The 17,823-nt window shown below is 52.6% G+C and overlaps 4 protein-coding genes across 4 annotated transcripts; all 4 read left to right on the top strand.

The window, feature by feature from the left end:
* Positions 1-329: 329 nt before the first annotated feature.
* Positions 330-4,134, top strand: CC1G_09914 (heme peroxidase; the record flags this gene model as incomplete). The annotated part of the gene is made up of 9 exons (XM_001834971.2): positions 330-617; positions 668-749; positions 806-1,335; positions 1,400-1,577; positions 1,615-1,679; positions 1,743-2,193; positions 2,255-2,298; positions 2,357-3,361; positions 3,421-4,134. 9 exons carry the CDS (start codon positions 330-332, stop codon positions 4,132-4,134), a joined length of 3,357 nt encoding a protein of 1,118 aa, XP_001835023.2.
* A 720-nt stretch (positions 4,135-4,854) lies between these two features.
* CC1G_09915 (nonmuscle myosin heavy chain b) lies at positions 4,855-12,686 on the top strand (the record flags this gene model as incomplete). The annotated part of the gene is made up of 14 exons (XM_001834972.2): positions 4,855-5,010; positions 5,076-5,219; positions 5,268-5,452; positions 5,503-5,978; positions 6,033-8,298; positions 8,354-9,041; positions 9,103-10,527; positions 10,580-10,721; positions 10,780-10,854; positions 10,910-11,017; positions 11,078-11,907; positions 11,963-12,223; positions 12,279-12,358; positions 12,417-12,686. The coding sequence occupies 14 exons, from the start codon at positions 4,855-4,857 to the stop codon at positions 12,475-12,477; spliced, it is 6,897 nt and encodes a 2,298-aa protein (XP_001835024.2). The 3' UTR covers positions 12,478-12,686.
* Positions 12,687-12,819: 133 nt separating this feature from the next.
* On the top strand, positions 12,820-14,955 carry CC1G_09916 (AGC/Akt protein kinase; the record flags this gene model as incomplete). The annotated part of the gene is made up of 10 exons (XM_001834973.2): positions 12,820-12,875; positions 12,935-13,069; positions 13,123-13,348; positions 13,401-13,530; positions 13,587-13,932; positions 13,985-14,111; positions 14,135-14,262; positions 14,310-14,416; positions 14,454-14,726; positions 14,782-14,955. Exons 1-10 carry the CDS (start codon positions 12,851-12,853, stop codon positions 14,953-14,955), a joined length of 1,671 nt encoding a protein of 556 aa, XP_001835025.2. The 5' UTR covers positions 12,820-12,850.
* A 1,175-nt stretch (positions 14,956-16,130) lies between these two features.
* CC1G_15432 (hypothetical protein) lies at positions 16,131-17,693 on the top strand. The gene is made up of 4 exons (XM_002910109.1): positions 16,131-16,512; positions 16,582-16,680; positions 16,743-16,852; positions 16,915-17,693. Exons 1-4 carry the CDS (start codon positions 16,230-16,232, stop codon positions 17,419-17,421), a joined length of 999 nt encoding a protein of 332 aa, XP_002910155.1. The 5' UTR covers positions 16,131-16,229; the 3' UTR covers positions 17,422-17,693.
* The last annotated feature ends 130 nt before the right edge of the window (positions 17,694-17,823 follow it).

A 17,823-nucleotide genomic window follows, 5' to 3' on the forward strand; every position in this document is an offset into this window, starting at 1 on the left:
TCAAAAACTCACCGGTTGACCTTCTCTTCCGCTACCACTCCGATTTGCGCTCCAATAGAGTCCAGCTTACATATGTACCACACTTGGAAGTGGTACACAATGTCCAGAATACCGTTATCTTGACTCGCTGTTTCGTATTCCCGTGATGGAGGGATCCTAGTACTTTTGACAAGAAACTCGAGGCAAAAAGGGTCTCTTTTGCCACGGGTGCCTGTACCTCGAATTCGGCGATATAGGACCAAAGCCCCTAGCTTCTAAACGTTATATAAAGCAGCGCCTCGTGCGGCTGCCATAACACCACCACCCTCTCCTCCAGCCCCCCGACAATCATGTCTTCCATCCTTCGCAAGCTCGCCCAGACCGTGGACTACATCAACGAGTCCCATGCACCCGTCGACACCGACGGCGGGCGCACACAGAGCGGCGTCTACGAAAAGAAGGTCGCTGCCCTCTACCAGGCCTTCACTAATCCACCCGTCACTGTGGATGATTTGGTGTGTACACATTCCTGCACGACGCCCACGAACCCCACTAACAGTGTCGTCCGACCGCAGCCCGCCTATGTCGATGCTTTCCTCAACTCGGGTGGTGTGGGCATTGACGATCGAGAGCTTCTGGTAATCAAAACCCTATTCTACAGTCGCCACAGGGACTAACGTGATCCTAGCTCGAGAAGCTGTTGACGCTTATGGCCAGTACGAAGGATACATCGTTCTCCCATAAGGTGCAAGAGGCCGTCATCAGCCTACGTACGTCCGCCCTCCGCGCCCTCCGCCGCCAATATCTATACTCATACCCCATCAAGTGTACAAGGATCTACCTCACCCTCCTAGCGGCTACCTTCGTGTACCACCCACTACCGCCCCTGCTCCTCCCCTCGACGTGAAGTATGCCTACCGGACATCTGACGGGTCGCATTACAACCCTTTGGCCCCGGCAATGGGCATGGCAGGGACTCCCTACGCACGTTCGGTGCCCTCTCGGCACACCCTGCCCAAGGAATCACTCCCGGACCCTGACCTCATTTTTGACACGCTCCTCAAGCGCGAGAAGTTCGTCCCCCATCCGGGAGGCATGTCCGCACTCTTCTTCGCCTTTGCCGACCTCGTCATTCACAGCATCTTCAAAACCAACCCTCATGACTGGTCAATCAATGATGCTAGTAGTTACCTCGACCTCAGCGTGCTCTATGGGCACAGCGACCGGGACGTCAATGCTATCAGGCGAAAGGACGGCACGGGTCGTCTGTGGAATGATGTATTCGCGGATTACAGGATCACCCATATGCCTCCTGCGAGCTGCGCCTTGTTGGTGCTGTTAAGCAGGAATCATAACGTCAGTTCATTCAACCAGGATCCCCGTTTCTTCAAATGAAGCTCACTTCTTCCTCTCCATATAGTACGTCGCCGAGAAGATCCTGGATATCAACGAAAGTGGGAAGTACACCCGAACATTTGCCAACAATGCCGCTCGCGACGCACAGGACGACGAGATCTTCCACCGAGCCCGTCTTGTCAACTGTGGATACTTCATGCACATCATTCTCGGAGGTACATTGCCATCCACCCTAGTCCTACGTGCGTATACTAAGATGTTATCCCCGTCAATTTTTAGACTACGTTGGCGCTATTCTGGGACTTGTGCGGGATGGCAGTGACTGGCGCTTAGATCCCATGATGGTCAGTGATGCAGTACGCCACGACTCCTGCGTAACCATCTAACCGCCTCTTCATCTGTTTCAGACTATGCGCAGCCGGAACCACGATTTCGTACCCGTCGGAGAGGGCAACGTCGTCTCGACCGAGTTCAACCTTCTCTATCGCTGGCATGCAACCTTGTCAGACGAGGACACCAAATGGACGGAATCCCTCTTCCAGAAGATGTTCAGCGGCAAGGACCCCAAGGACATCAAGATTGACGACTTCAAAGAGGCGGCCCACAAGCACTTGGTGCTCAACATTGAGAACGTCCGCGAATGGACGTTCGATGGGCTTAAGCGTGGTGCAGATGGTCGATTCAGCGATGATGACCTCGCTCGCATCATCCAGAACTCGACTGAATACCGCGCTGGTGCTTTCAAGGCCCGTGGTATTCCAGAAGCCTTGCGCTTCATCGAAGTCATGGGCATCAGGCAGGCTCGCACTTGGGGAGTGTGCTCCCTAAATGAGTTCAGAAGGTTCATGGGTCTTAAACGTAAGTCTCTGCTCCCAGTTCCTTCTGGCTCTTCTACTCACATTTGGTAACTCATATCCAGCGTACGCCGACTTCAAGCAGTGGAATCCCGACCCCAAGATCTACGTACGTCGTTTCTTTCTGTTGAAGCCCCTTCTCGCTAACCCTTTTTGTATGGAAATAGAATGCTGCCCAAGCGCTCTATCGTGATATCGAGAACCTCGAATTGCACGTCGGCCTCCAGGCTGAAGAGACCAAAGAACCCGGAGAAGGTGCAGGTCTCTGCCCTGGCTACACCATCTCCCGTGCCATTCTCGCCGATGCCGTCTGCCTCACCCGTGGAGATCGCTTCTTCACCGTCGATTACACGCCCCAGAACCTCACTTCATGGGGCTTCCAGGACTGCGCTTACGACAAGCAAGATGGTTCCTTCGGCGGCCTCCTCACCAAACTCCTCCTCCGCACTCTCCCGAATCACTACTCGCGAGGAAATGCCTACGCTCACTTCCCCTTCATGGTTCCTACTTTCTTGGAGGAACATTGGAAGGTGCATAAACCCGAGTTGGTTGGAAAATATACTTGGACCAGGCCTAGGCAGCAGCCCACGATTGTGCCTGTTGGAGACTACGAGATCGTCACCAAAGTTTTCGCTGACAACTCGGCCTTCCTCTCCGCGTACGAAACGCGTACCCTCAATGCCGTCAAAGCTACCCTCGAGAAATCTGTGCGCCGTACCCTAACACTCAGGGGAAAGCGTGTCTCCCAAGCCCCTGGAGGCTCGACTACCGATAAACGGCTCACACAAGGCCGAGACGAGATCAACACCCAGATCCTCGCCCTCCCTCTCTCCACCTACTTCTCGTCCAAAACGAAGGAGCTCATCAAAGCCAAAGGATTCACCAGCGCGGATGGGTCCACTGCCTACGTAGACATTGTGCGTGATGTCATCAACCTCCTCCCAGTGCATTTCGTCTCGCAGCGGATTGCTGGCTTGCCGTTGAAGTCGGATTCGACGCCGAAGGGAGTGTGGTATGAGCAAGATATGTATGATTGGTTCACGGATATCGCGGAGTATGTGTACTTGAACTTCCAACCGGAGCATGACTGGCGATTGAGGGAGTCGACGCAACTGCACGGGGAGGAGATTATTGGATACATCAAGTCCCACATTGACAGTATCAAGAACAAGGTATGTCACTCCTTTGGCCCCCTTCCCTGGTCTTTCGCTCAATTCTGGCCTTTCTCTAGTTCTCTCTTCCCGATGTGCGCAACCACATTGCAATTGGTCACAATGGCCACGACTTCTTGACCAGGATCGTCGACAGCCTGCGCAACACCGACACATCCAACCGTGAAACGGCAGCACGCATCTTCGCAGCCGTCGTCCCCACCGCCGCCATCTACGCCTCCGCACTCTCGCAGATCGTCTCATTCTTCCTCCAGCCTTCCAACGCCTCAGCTGCCGAAGCTCTCGTCTCCCTCCCCAAGTCCAAAGACACTGCTACCGCCACGACAGAAGTGTTGGGTTACATCCGGGAAGCTCTCCGTCTGAACCCTGCCATTCCAGGGTTCTACAGGACCGCCGCACGCGATGTCGTGCTCGGGCCCAAGACGATCCAAGCCTACGAGGTCGTCTATGGAAGTCTGTACTCCGCCAACCGCGATCCCCAGGTCTTCGGACCTAACCCTGAGGTCCCCGTTTTCAATCGCCAAGGGAAAGGAGCGGTCTTGGGTCTCCCCAACACGGGTCTGACGACGGAGGAGTTCTTGGCTGCTACTGTCCCAGCCGTGCTTTCTGAGATCATGTCGCTGAAGGGGGTGAAGAAGGCCGCTAACAAGAGTGGAAGGTTCAATGAATTCCAGGAGAACTGGCATGGGTACCCCAGGAAGCAGTATATCAACGCGAAGGGAGCTGTTTCGTCATTCCCGGATTCGCTGATTCTGCAGTACCAGGTTGCGTGATTTGATCTATCTCTTTCTCGGGCATGTATCTCGTTTTGTGGATATACCCTTGTTGTGCTGTCTTTTTCTTCGATTCCTCTAGGCGCCAGACACTATATTTAACCTCTTCTCTTCGTTACTGTACCACACTTCGTATAACATCTTACACGCTCACTGAAGAAAAATCGTGTACCATACATGTATTTCTACGCTTAATAGCCTCGCATTGCAATTCCACCCAATTCATGCCTATTTCTAGTCTGCCATGGATCTGAGGAGACTGGCGGAAACTCGGACAAAGCTTGGGTTGGAGCTGGATAAAGAAGCCGCTATAGAGAAGTCTGGCGGGTTAAAGGTAAGCTCTCATAAAGTCAATCGCTATCACTCTGAGTAGCCTCTCGGGCACCTATACCTGAAGCGAAACCGAGAACAAGGGCCCCAAAGAACCAGTTAGGGGCTACTTCCCTATTCGTCGATCTGGGTTTAGCCATCACGTTGATGGCAAGCGCGGGACGCGTCTGCGGCGGTTTGCCTCGTTGAACTTCAACATTCCCCATAACATCGACGACATCGTCTCGACGTCCCACAAGCTCGTCGTACACAGGGGCGCGCCTCAACGACCTCGACGTACAATAAACGACCCCCACGACCCCCGACAAACTACCGTCTCGACACAACGACGAGAGGCTCATGCCCTTCCCCTAATTCAACTACCGACTTATGAATCCAACACGATCGTCTATGAACGCTGAAGCAGCACGGGCTGCTGCTGCACAAGCCGAATTTAATGAGAAGAAATGGGTCTGGGTGCCCGATGCGAAGGAGGGTTATCTAGCTGGCTGGGTTAATCAAGAGGAAGAAGATGCTGCTGAAGTCGTCATGGCTTCTGGTGGGGAGGTACGCCCAGGCCACTCTACATTGTTGATTAAAAGAAATTAACAGTATTTTGGACGTCCTTGTAGATCAGAAAGGTTCCTTTCGACTCTTTGTTCAAGATGAACCCACCGAAATTCGATCGAGTGGAAGATATTGCAGATCTAACTTTCCTCAACGAAGCCAGTGTTGTTCACAATCTACGGCTCAGATACGGCTCTGGCGCAATCTACGTGAGTGATTTGCGTTAATCTCTGATCGCTTGTCTAATCTTTCTATAGACGTATTCAGGCCTCTTCTTAGTGGCTATAAATCCCTACCAACACCTTCCTTTGTACTCCGATGCTATCATCCAGCAGTATCGGGGTAAGCGGAGAGATGAGAACCCTCCGCACATCTTTGCAGTCGCTGAACGCGCATGGGTGAACATGGGTGACGAGCGAGAGAACCAGAGTATCCTCATCACGTACGCCCGCCCGATCTCTGACCTCATTCAACTCCTGATGGTAATAATAGAGGAGAATCCGGAGCAGGCAAGACGGAAAGTACAAAGAAAGTCATCCAGTACCTTGCTGCTATCGCCACCGACGCACACCTGCCCGCTCCAACAGCCCCGACACATTCACGGTCTAACACCGTGTCATTTAGTTCTGGCTCGAGTCTTACGAGGACACCATCGAGGAAGGGTCACCATAGTAGTGGGTCCGTTGGAAGCGCGCTCACGGCGAAGGGAAGGCTTGGGTTGCTAGAACGACAGATCCTGCAGGCCAACCCCATTCTCGAGGCCTTTGGAAACGCCCAGACGCAGCGCAACAACAACTCGAGTCGATTCGGTAAATTCGTCCGGATCATGTTCTCGCCCGATGGGAGCATTGCAGGGGCCAACATCGACTGGTATCTCTTGGAGAAGAGTAGAGTGGTTTTCAGGAGTGAGGCGGAGAGGAGTTTCCATGTATTCTACCAATTGATGGCTGGAGGCGGATCGCTCAAGAGTGAGTGTCCCATCTTTCGGTGATGATATCATCCCTTATGCTGACTGTCGTCAGATTCGTTACTCTTGGATGGTGAACTCGAGGACTATGAATACCTCAACAAGAGCAGACGCGAGGTGGATGGTGTAGACGACAAGGAAGAATGGGGGGCACTCAAGGCGGCCCTAGACGTCGTCGGCTTCTCCAACCAAGAACAGTTCGATCTTTTCCGCATCGTCGCCGCGATTCTACACATAGGAAACATCGTCATCGCTGGCTCACGTTCAGACGAGGCGTCGATGCCGGATCCTTCTCAGGCAGAACGCGTGTGTCATTTACTCGGGATTCCTATCGCAGAGTTCACGCGAGCCGTTCTTCGACCGAGGGCGCTGGCTGGCAGGGAGTGGGTATCGCAGTCAAGGACACAGCAACAAGCCACGGACGAGCTTTCGGCGCTTTGCAAGACACTCTACGAGAAGTCATTCGGTGCCCTCGTCGATCGTATCAACAAAGCCCTCGACCGACCTTCTTCCAAGGCCAACTTCATCGGTGTCCTCGATATTGCAGGTTTCGAGATCTTCGAAATTAACGGGTACGAGCAACTCCTCATCAACTATACCAATGAGAAACTTCAGCAATTCTTCAACCACCACATGTTCGTTCTGGAACAAGAAGAGTACGCGCGCGAAGGGATTAAATGGGACTATGTCAACTTCGGACTCGACTTACAGCCTACCATCGACCTGATTGAATCCAGTGGACCGATGATCGGTATCCTTAGCTGCCTCGACGAGGAATGCATCATGCCCAAAGCCACCGATCTCACCTTCACGCACAAACTCGACGCTCTTTGGGCAGGACCCATCGACGATGAAGAGGACTACCACCCCGGTCGGGACAAATATGAACCTACGCGATTCGACCATGGTTTTATCATCCAGCATTACGCTGCCAAGGTCGAATATCGCACGGACGGATGGCTCGAGAAGAACAAGGATCCCCTCAACGACAACCTCACGAAAGTCCTGGCGGCTTCTTCTGAACCCTATGTCGCCTCCCTCTTTGCCGAGTACGCAGAGGTGCCAAGTGGTCTAAGTGGAAACCACTTCCTCTCCTTGGGGAAGAAGCGGACCCTCAAGAAGGGCGCTTTTCGTACAGTCGGTCAGCGTCACAAGGAGCAGCTCGCCAGCCTCATGTCCCAACTCCGCGCGACCCAACCACACTTCATTCGTTGTATCGTCCCCAACACGGTGAAGAAACCCGGAAGAGTTGATGTCCCGCTCATCCTCGACCAACTGCGATGTAATGGTGTACTCGAAGGTATTCGTATCGCCCGTCTAGGGTACCCCAATCGTCTGCCCTTCGTCGAGTTCCGGCAACGGTACGAGATCCTCACACCCGGGATCATACCGCGAGGGTACATGGATGGCCGTGAAGCGTGCAGAAGAATGGTCAACGCACTCGAACTGGACGACGTCATCTACCGTATCGGCACCTCCAAGATCTTCTTCAAGGCCGGTGTCCTCGCTGAACTAGAAGAACGACGCGACGCTCTCCTCTATGACATCTTCTCCGGTCTGCAAGCGACTTGTCGAATGTGGGTCGCACGACGGCAAATGAAGAAGATTCTCAACCGTGCCAATGCGATAAGGACCATCCAGAGAAACGCGAGAGTGTATGGCGACCTAAGGGATTGGCCGTGGTGGCAACTGTACACTAAGGTCCGCCCTCTCCTTGCTGCCACACGCAACGACGAGGAACTACGGAAACGGGAGGTGGAGCTTCAACTGGCGAAGGAACGTGCTGAGCGGGAGAAACAGGCGAAGGAGGCATTGGAGACACTGAAGATGACTTTGGAGGCTGAGAAGCGGAGGGTAGAGGACCAACTGGAAGCCGAGCGGGCTCTCGGTCTTGACAAAGACGCCTTGCTTGAGCGTTCCAAGCGTCGCGAGGCAGAACTGGAAGAAGAGATCGGCGCTCTCCAAACTGACCTCGACCTTCTCGACTCCCAACTGGACCGAGCGCTCAAACTCCAGAAAGAGAGCGAGGAGAAACACAAGTCTCTGCAACAGGCGTTTGATCAGGCCGCGGAACATCTTGTGCGCTTGGAAATGGAACAGAAGGAGTGGGTGGTCAGGGAGAATGAGTTGTTGGAGCAGATCATGGAGGCGGAGAAGGAGATTGAAGAGTTGAGGACCGGGTCGACCGAGCTCCAGAAGGTTGGGGAAGAGTTGAAGAATCTTGCGATGCAGAGAGAGGAGGATATTGCAAGAACGAAGGAGCGTGCTGATGTCATGTTGCAGGAGATGGAAGGCAAGCTGAAATCTGAGACTCAAAGCCGGTAAGATATCCATCGACATCTCCCAGTGGTGACAGTCACTAAGAATCGACGCTAGCGAGCTGCTCAAAGACAAGTATGATGGCATGGAACGTGACGCCCGACAAGCCAAAGAACAACTCGCAGAAATGGCGCGCACCGCCAATGAGTACTCGGCCATGATCCAGAAGAAGGAAGAGCAGATCTCCAGCCTGGAGCAACAACTCGATTCTGTGACGCTCGAGAAGGAAGCTGCCTCGAAGGAGATCCTCGAACTGCAACATGACATCGACACACTGCAGGCCCAACTCGAAGCTGAACAGCAAGATCGCGCAACCGAACACGGGCTCCGCACCAAACTCGAGGCTGAGATCGACGACTTGCGGAAGGTCCTGGCCGCCAAGACAGATGAGGCCACTCGTCGCAGTGAAGCTCAGAAGAGCAAGGAGGCTGAGATTACCGACCTTCGTGGCCAACTCAATCGACTCCAGGAAGAGCTTTCTGAATCCCGCAAATCATCCCTGGAAGCTCAGAGCAAGCTGAAGCTGGAATTGGAGGTGATCAACAGGGAGCACAAGACGCTCCTGTCGAGTCACAAGTCGTTGGCAGATAGGGATCAGGCGAGTCAGGATCAGCTGAAGAAGGTGCAAGCGAACATCGGGGAGCTGGAGAAGAACAAGCGGGCGATGGAGAGTGAATTGCAGTCATTGAGGACGAAGCTGCATGACTATGAAACGCAGATGTCGGAGGCTACGCGACACAAGGAGGTGCGCTCATCTATTACTCTATTGCTGGGGCCAGTACGACAACTGACACCCTGTTGGCTAGGCTTTGGAGCGTCAGCTAGCAACCGCTCAGGCCAAATACCGTGACTTTGAAGACGTCGAACTTCAATTCCAGCGTGACAGAGACAACCTCGTTCGTCAACTCGAATCGACCAAGCAACAATTCGAATCCGAGTCCCTCAAACGTACACAACTCGAGAAATCTCTTGCAACCCAGAAGAGCGAAGTGGCCAAGTTGAAGGAACGCAATACCAAGCTCGACAAGGACTTGAACACGGCTCTCAAGACGCTCAAGAATCAGGAATGGGAAATCAAACAACTCGAGTCGAAGCAGGACAAGACAATCGTCGAACACGTTCACGTCCTCGAGGAGGCCAAACGGGTAACGGATCGTCAACTGCAAGAGGCTCAACTCGAATTGGACAAGGCGAAGGTTTACATCAAATCTCTTGAGAAGGTCAAGGTCCGGCTCGCTGGCGAAGCTGAGGACTTGCAGCAGGAGAAGGAACGCGAGCTTCGTGAACGCGAGAAACGGGCACGGATGCAAGAGGAGAAGACGACCAAAGCTCTCGCCGAACTCGAAAGGGAGCGCCAAAGCAAAGGGGACCTCGACCTCCAATCGCGTCGCATGCAGGCAGACCTCAAAGCGGCCCAGAGTCAAATCGCCGAACTCACGGAAGAGCTCAAGGCCACTCAACGCTCCAAAGAGAACCTTGAGGCTGAACTCGAGCGGATCGCAGACGAGACGGACAGCATGGACTCGTTCGCCCGCATCCAGCGTCAATACGAGAGTCGCATAGCTGAACTCGAGCAACAACTTTCAGAAAGCGAAGGCGCCCGTTCGATAGCAGACCGTATCAAAGAACACCTTGAACGACAGCACAACGAGATCAGACAGCTCATCCTCCAGAGCGGGAAAGGAGACGGAGACTTCCAAACCCGCCTTCTCAAGGAACTTCAACTCGCCGACGAGGCACTCGCCAAAGAGATGTCCGCTCGGAGGAAGGTGCCTCGCTCAAGTGGCGCCCACGAGTTACGTCCCATGTCCAGCTTCTCCACCCCGACGAAGCAACGCGTCAACCAGAACGTGCACTTTGGCTCACCCTCTCAAATCCGCGCTGAATCGAGCAACAAACAAATCAGCGCGCTTAAACAACAAGTCCAGGTTCTCGAGATTCAGATGGCTGCTTCTGAGCGCGTTCGAAGGCACCTCGAGGTTTCGCTACGAGAGATTACCCATGAACTGGAGAACAGCGATGGCTCTAAACAGTTCTTGCAGCAGTACAAGGCTCGACTGATTAAGGAGAATGCCAGGCTTGCGGATCTGCTCAAGGAGGAAGCCGATGCCAGGAAGGCTGCGGAGACTGCACACGCGGATGGAATTCAGGCTATCTGGTCCAAATTCCAGAAGACGATCTCGGAGGAGAGGGAGAGTTATGCCAGGTTGGAGGAGTCGAAGAAGGCTTTGGTATGTCGCTTTCTGTTTGGAGTAAGATTAATGGCTCATCACACACTTTTAGTTGGCTCAACAACGTGCAGCGCAGAGCGAGATCGATTCACAGAGGGCACAAATTCGGGATTACAGTTCTGCCAAGAAGCGCTTGCAAGAAGAGGTCTCGTCGCTCAAGAACCAACTGGAAACTACCAGGCGCGAGGCTACGGGTCAGTAATATTATCGACAATATCAACGTCACCCGCTTATTCTGACTGTTTGATATAGATGCCAAACGTCAGTTGCAGCAACGCATCCAAGATTCCGAGGTCAACTCGGCCGCTTTGGAGGCTGCCAAAGCCGGTGAGTTCACTCCCACCGACCGACCATGTTGGACTACAACTGAATATGTCTTTAGAGCTCAAGAACGTCATTCAAACGTTCAAAGAGAAAGAACACTCGTACGTCGAACGCCTCGAGTCTGCCGAGATCGCGCGTGCCAAGGCCGCTCGAGCCGAAGCATCTGGTTTGTGCTCTCTTTTTCTCTCCGTCTGCTGGCATGTCCTGATTGCATCTACCTCTTCAGTGCGCCGCTCACTCGCCGATCTCGAGAAACAACAAGCCGATACCGCTGCCGAGCGTCTTAAGAGTCAACAACGTCTGCAGGCTGCCGAGAAGAAGCTACACGAGATGCAGCGCAAGCTCGAAGAAGGTGGAAAGGAGACTTCAGACGAGGCGGCCCTCCGACAGCACTTGGTCGAGGAACTCGAAGATACCCGCGAACGTCACCAGAAGGATCTGGCAGATCGCGACTTTACCATCGATCAGACGAGGAAGAAATACCAAGCCGAACTCGCTCAGCTCAGCGAGGAGCTACAATCCCAACGCGACAATCTCTCCAAACTGCGCGAGGAGAACCGCAAGCTTCGCTCGGAATACGACGAGCTCCAACTTCGCTACGACGACGAAGTCTACAACAGCGGGGGCTGGAAGAAGGAGAAGGAACGAATGGAAACCAAGATTCGCGACCTCGAGAAAGTCTACGAAGCAAGTACGGGCGCTCAAGCCGAGCAACAATCGCAAATCGTGGCTCTTCATTCCCAAGTTCGCGAATTGCGCGCTGTACTCGACGATGCTGAAGCCGATCGGGCTCTCCTCCAGAAGGCCCGTCGTGCATTGCAAGCAGAGTTGGAGACTATCAAGTTGGATGGGGTTGACCCGAATAGGATGAGCTCTGACACCGAGTTCCAGAGACTACAGTTGAGGAAGCAGGATTTGGAGAGGCTATTGGAGGCACAGGAGGACAGAGCGACAAGCGCGCTCGATAGGATGAAGAAGGCGGAAGCCTATGCGAATGATTGCCAGATTGAGCTTGGTAAAATCCGAGTGGAGAATTCGGAGTTGGAGAGACTCAACGTGCGTGGCTCTTCTATCTCGTTGTTTGGCTGAATGCTGATGAAATACCACACAGGCGAGCCTTGAGAAGCAGATCAAGGAGCTCAATGTTCGGATTGTGGATCTGGAGACTCGATCGTATGCCAGCCCTTCGCGATTGTCACTTGGGGGAACACCGCGCAAAGTTGATTCGAGGATTGACGACCTGGCCAGTCAGCTCTCGAGCAGCAGTGGAAGCAGTGGCCGGCTTACAGATAAGCAGCGCATCAAGATGGAGGAGGAGAAGCGGCTCCATGAAGCTCAGATCCATAATCTACGGAAGCAGATGGACTCCATGGTGCGTCATCCGAACTGCCAGCCTACACCCTTCCAACTCACTTCCTGTTCGACAGCAAACACAAGAGCATGAACTTCAAGCTGCCAAACGTCGGGCAGAGCGAGAGGCAGCAGATTACAAACAGAGGGCGCTAAAGTAGGTTGCGTCACTTGCCCCTATTTCGGCATCTCAACTGAGTTCGCTTCCGTTACAGCCTCGAAAGAGAATTAGAGAGCATGAAGACACGATTAGTCTCAGGATCACCGCGCAAATGAACTCTCGGCGGTTCTCTTCCCTTAACGATTTTTATGACCTAAACTAACGCGCAAAGTCTACTGTATTGATACCATTTTCACGCTGTCTCTTGTCTTAGATTGATGCTCGGACACACTTTTGTTCTCTGGTCACCGTCTTGTATTTTGGCAACACACACCGCATTTTTTTGTATCATTGGTTACACGAATTCTATCTACTTGATTGATATACTGCACGCTGAACCCTGGTTCGTTATACTCCGCAAAGAATAATTCAAAAAGAAGGGTGTAACTGGGGTTCTGATGAGTAACATGTTTATAATCAATCCTAGCGCGTTTACATTCTTCATCCCATACCACCACCGCCGATACCCGTAACCATCGTTTTTCAACAATGTCCTGGAAATTGGGCGTCAAAAGTGCGTTTCTTGTCGGTGTCGAGTGCGTTGTGCTCACCGTTGTTGACGTCGTCGAGCAGAGTCGAAAGACACCAAGGAGAACGGGGTTATCTCCAGATCTGTTACACCGATTCCTTCTCGCCCAACAACACCACGAATGTCCACCGATGGCGACCAATTTCGCTCTGGAATGTTGACAATCCGCATCTTTTCAGGTGAGCACCGTAGCGGACTGCTGTGTGTGCTTCAGCGCCAATTCTGCTTGCAGGACGTGGATTGTCTCTGGCGCCCGGCGTGCCCCTTCCAGACGTCATTCAACAGGCTCTCAAATCCGCCCCGCCACCGAGAAAGTCGACCAGCAACCGTGATTCGATACAACGCAAGCGTTATTGGTGGTTGCCATATGTTGTCCTCGAGTTCGACAAGAACGAGATTCTAATTGATGCGTTGGGTGGTGACCTGTCCAATCCCGTGTGGAATTATCGTGCAGATTTGTGAGTATTCAGACCACTTTTATGCCTCACAATTGACTCATACACCGTCCAGCGATGTATCCCGAACATCCAATATTTCTGTCTCTTCGTATCTTCGTACCACCGCCGCTCAGGGGCCAGACGACATGGGGAATGATCTCCTCATTGCCCGCGTTGATCTAACGCCGAGCCTTGACAGCCAGGTATTACATCGTCAACCACGACCACCAACTTCACGCACTAAACATTACCCCTCTAGCATGCCTCAGATCAATGGTACTCGGCAACCGCTGGCTCGGGTTCCTTCCACCTTAAGATCGATTTCAAGCCTAGTCGCAACGAGTCGCTCACCATCGACCATTTCGATCTCTTGAAGGTTATCGGCAAGGGAAGCTTTGGAAAGGTCATGCAAGTGCGAAAGAAGGACACCCAACGGATATACGCCCTCAAGACGATTCGAAAAGCCCACATCGCCCAGCGGCCAGGCGAGATCACCCATATTCTCGCCGAGCGAACTGTCCTCGCTCTCGTCAACAACCCATTCATTGTCCCCCTCAAATTCTCATTCCAGAATCCCGACAAGCTTTACTTGGTCATGTCATTCGGTATAGCCCAATACTTCCATCCGCGGATTGATGTTCTGACGAAGGTTTCTAGTTAACGGGGGAGAGCTGTTCTACCATCTTCAGCGGGAGGGTAAATTTGACCAGGATCGAAGTCGGTTCTACGCTGCCGAGCTCCTATGTGCTCTGGAGCACTTGCATGGCTTCAATGTCGTCTACCGGTAAGTGCTTCCTGTCCTCTCAGATTGCTTGATCTCACCCGACGCAGGGATCTGAAACCCGAGAACATCCTGTTGGATTACACCGGCCATATCGCTCTATGTGACTTCGGTCTCTGCAAACTCAACATGTCCGAAACAGAGAAAACAAACAGTATGTCTATCAACGATCTACCAGTACTCACACTCATCCACGCATAGCCTTCTGTGGGACCCCTGAGTACATCGCTCCTGAACTGCTGGAAAGCCACGGGTATACGAAAACAGTCGATTGGTGGACACTCGGTGTGTTGCTCTACGAGATGATGGTGAGAATTTTCCCGCTCTTCCTCCCTTATCTGCAAGCCCGCTGACCAACATCAGACCGGCCTCCCACCATTCTACGATGAGAACGTCAACACTATGTACCAACGAATCCTCTCCGATCCCCTTCAATTCCCTCCTGATATTTCACCGGAAGCGCGAAGCGTGATGACTGGGCTGTTGCAGAGAAATCCTGCTCACCGATTGGGTGCCAATGGAGGTGAAGAGATCAAGCGACATCCCTTCTTTGCCAAATATATCGACTGGAATCTTTTGATGGCCAAGAAGATCCAGCCACCGTTCAAGCCAAGCGTTGTGAGTTTCCTCTGTCAGCTTTATCATGTTGAATATTCCTGATCCACGTTTGCAGGAATCTGTGCTCGATGTGGCCAACTTTGATCCTGATTTCACTAACGAAGAGGCACAAGACTCGGTCGTCACTGACTCAGCACTATCGGAAACAGTCCAGGATCAATTCAGAGGCTTCACTTACAACCCAGCCAACGAGCATCTCAGCGAGAGCGTTAGCTACCCTGTTCTGTAACAGACGCAACCCCTTTCACCTTCATCTTGGTCGCATCACCTCCGTCCCTCCTCTTCGTTTTCCCGCACTATCTATGTATTTATGATCTCATTCGTTTTGTCTTAGTTTCTTGCTGTAGTTTTTCATTGGCCCTTCTGTCTGCTGCTTTTCGTGCGGTGTTTCTTGTTTATTTATGCCACAAGCGCCTTTCTTTATCAAAGGGTCGTACATATATGGTTCTGAGAACATTATGGGCATTTGATGAGCGGATTCTGCATCTAGCCAAATGTTGTACATGTTTACAAAATTATCATATGAATTGGCACCTTTTCGTTCCACTCCATCTCGACTACCTCGTCGCAGGTGGTTAGGGACATATCTAAGGCACGGGGGAATGGGGTAGCAGGCGGGCTATCTTTCCGACCCACCAAATGGCCTCACCATAAGTCGCCTCAGACAGCTCTGTATCGGCCGGGTAGAACACAGGATCCTCTGGGCGTGTTATGGTCCATCTGATTTGTACTTATCCCTGTTCCCTTGAACACTTGGAACGAGCCAAGGAGATGTCCCCAGATCGCGAGCCGTGTGAAGTCGAGCGATCCCATCGCACACAAATACAAACACAGACTTTAAGCGCCAGAGGGCAAATTAACTAGGCGGTTGGACACAAAGCCCCGAAATTTAGGTTCGACTTCATCTTTGGTAGATTTGACATCCATCCTTTCCGAGAAACACAGACGACGACCCCAAATCGCATCCGGGCGTCCGGTGTGGGGTCTTGGCGCGTCGGTTCCCACCTCGGGCCCAGGAGCAGCACTACTCTGGGTCCAAAGGGCCATGGGGTACATATATCACCTACCCACTCTACTTCCTGTTACACACTGAGATTGCAGGCATAGCTATCCCGTACCTTACCTGGGCCTTTAGTAATTCGTATTTGCCCTCTTACGGGGAACTCTCCGGGCGCACTGCCGCGGTTCTCATCCACGGCGCCCGAGTTGACAATGTTATCTCCAGAATGGTTTCGAGGTTTGAATACAGGAAGCACGCGCAGCGTGAGCTATGATACCATCATCTACCGCGAAGTCAAGCTCGGCTTCCCAATAGAAATGGTGTGTCATGCCGCAGCTTGCGATAGCCTGCGGCAGGAGGGTCTCACATGTGTTAACAAGATGTTACGACATGGACTTTATCAGATAAACCTTCATTTCCCCAGCGCTCGCAATCCCCTACCCACCTACCTCTCTTCGTCCCCGCCTCTGCAGATTCCCTCCCTAAGACAACATTCTATTGTAATGGGCCAATTCTTTGACGATATCCCACCCTGGCTCATCCCCTGGATGGAAGCCCAACACATCTTCTGGGTAGCGACGGCACCTCTCTCATCCACGGGACACGTCAACGTCTCACCCAAAGGGTGCTTTGGAAAGACACTTAACATCATCGTGGATGACGAAGAAGAGTCGTTTGGGGACCCTGGCATGACAGCTTTACCCGCTGGAGACATTTCAGAGGACAAAGCGAGTGGAAAAGGGAAACATTCCAAGGCGGTGTGGTACGAAGACCTTACTGGAAGTGGTAAGCGACACTATCTTCATGCCTGTCTCACTGCGCTGTCGGGCGTTCTCTGAACCGCGTCCAACCAAGGTGTAGAAACGATTGCGCATCTCCGTGAGAATAAGCGAATCACTCTCATGCTCTGTGCATTCGAGGGTCCCCCGAGAGTTGTTAGATTATTTGGGACCGGTAAGTCCTACTGGAGTCCCGCTGGAGAGTACCATGATCATACGACTGACTGCAATATACAGGTAAAGTCAACGAATTTGGATCACCAGAGTACAATACCCTTCTTCCGCCATCTCGCCGGCAACCAGGTTCTCGCGCAGTAATCTGGGTAGATGTGCATAAAGTCGGAACGGTGCGCTACACCATCTTTCCCCGGATTTAGTTATCGCTGAAGCCAGCCTAACGTGCATGTAGAGCTGCGGTTACAGTATCCCCTTCTTCGACTACAAAGCACCCCGAGAAAAGCTTCGCAACGGAGCGATGAAGCTCGAGAAAATGGACCACGACGCTGCCTGCGCGCCCTCCTCCTCCGAAGACTCCGCAGCAGCTCCCAAAGCCGCCGCTCCAGGACCGGGAGGGCTAACCGGCATGAAGTCCTTCTGGAGGTTACTCAATTCGAAGAGTATCGACGGTCTTCCAGGTCTTCTGGACGCGTTCAACTCCCCGGTTATCCTCCCCGATTGGAACTTGGACCAGATTAAAGCGGGTGGAACACTACCCAATGGAGCTGAGGATGACGAAGGTACTGGAATTGGAGACAATGCACCGAGCAGACGACATGGTCCTGACAAGTACAACGTGGGTAGAGGCCAATTGATTTCTATCGGAAATCTAACGGTCGGATTCGGGGTGGGGATGGCAGTTGGAGTGGCGCTCTGTACGGGAGGGTGGTTAACCATGGCAGGCTTAGCTCGCGTATAGATATTTTTAGTCCCCCGTCACTATGTTTCATCCCCACTCGTATCTTTTACCATGTTGGCCAGTCGTGACCCAATTTTGTGTACCGCATCCCAATTCGGCAAACCACCTACCCAATCCGAACGTCCATGACCAATGTATGAACCAAGGTCATCCAGCACGAGGCAATGAGTCATTGCTCAATAAAAAGCAGGTACATGGACTAGTTCATACCTTCATATATCATACCCTCCGCCGTGTATGTTGTAAATGCATCTCGTCGCTTGACTCTGCTCGTACACGTAATCACCAGCGACACCCTGCGCAGTCCTTCCCGATGTTGTGGGGCGCACTGCGCCGTTTGGCTCGTGCCCCATCGAAACCAAGAGCGTTTCCTACATCCGGTTTCGGTATCATTCCCAACTC

The sequence above is a fragment of the Coprinopsis cinerea genome (genome assembly GCF_000182895.1).
Source record: "Coprinopsis cinerea okayama7#130 chromosome 12 map unlocalized cont3.12, whole genome shotgun sequence".
In the NCBI taxonomy this organism is placed as follows: Eukaryota; Fungi; Basidiomycota; class Agaricomycetes; order Agaricales; family Psathyrellaceae; genus Coprinopsis; species Coprinopsis cinerea.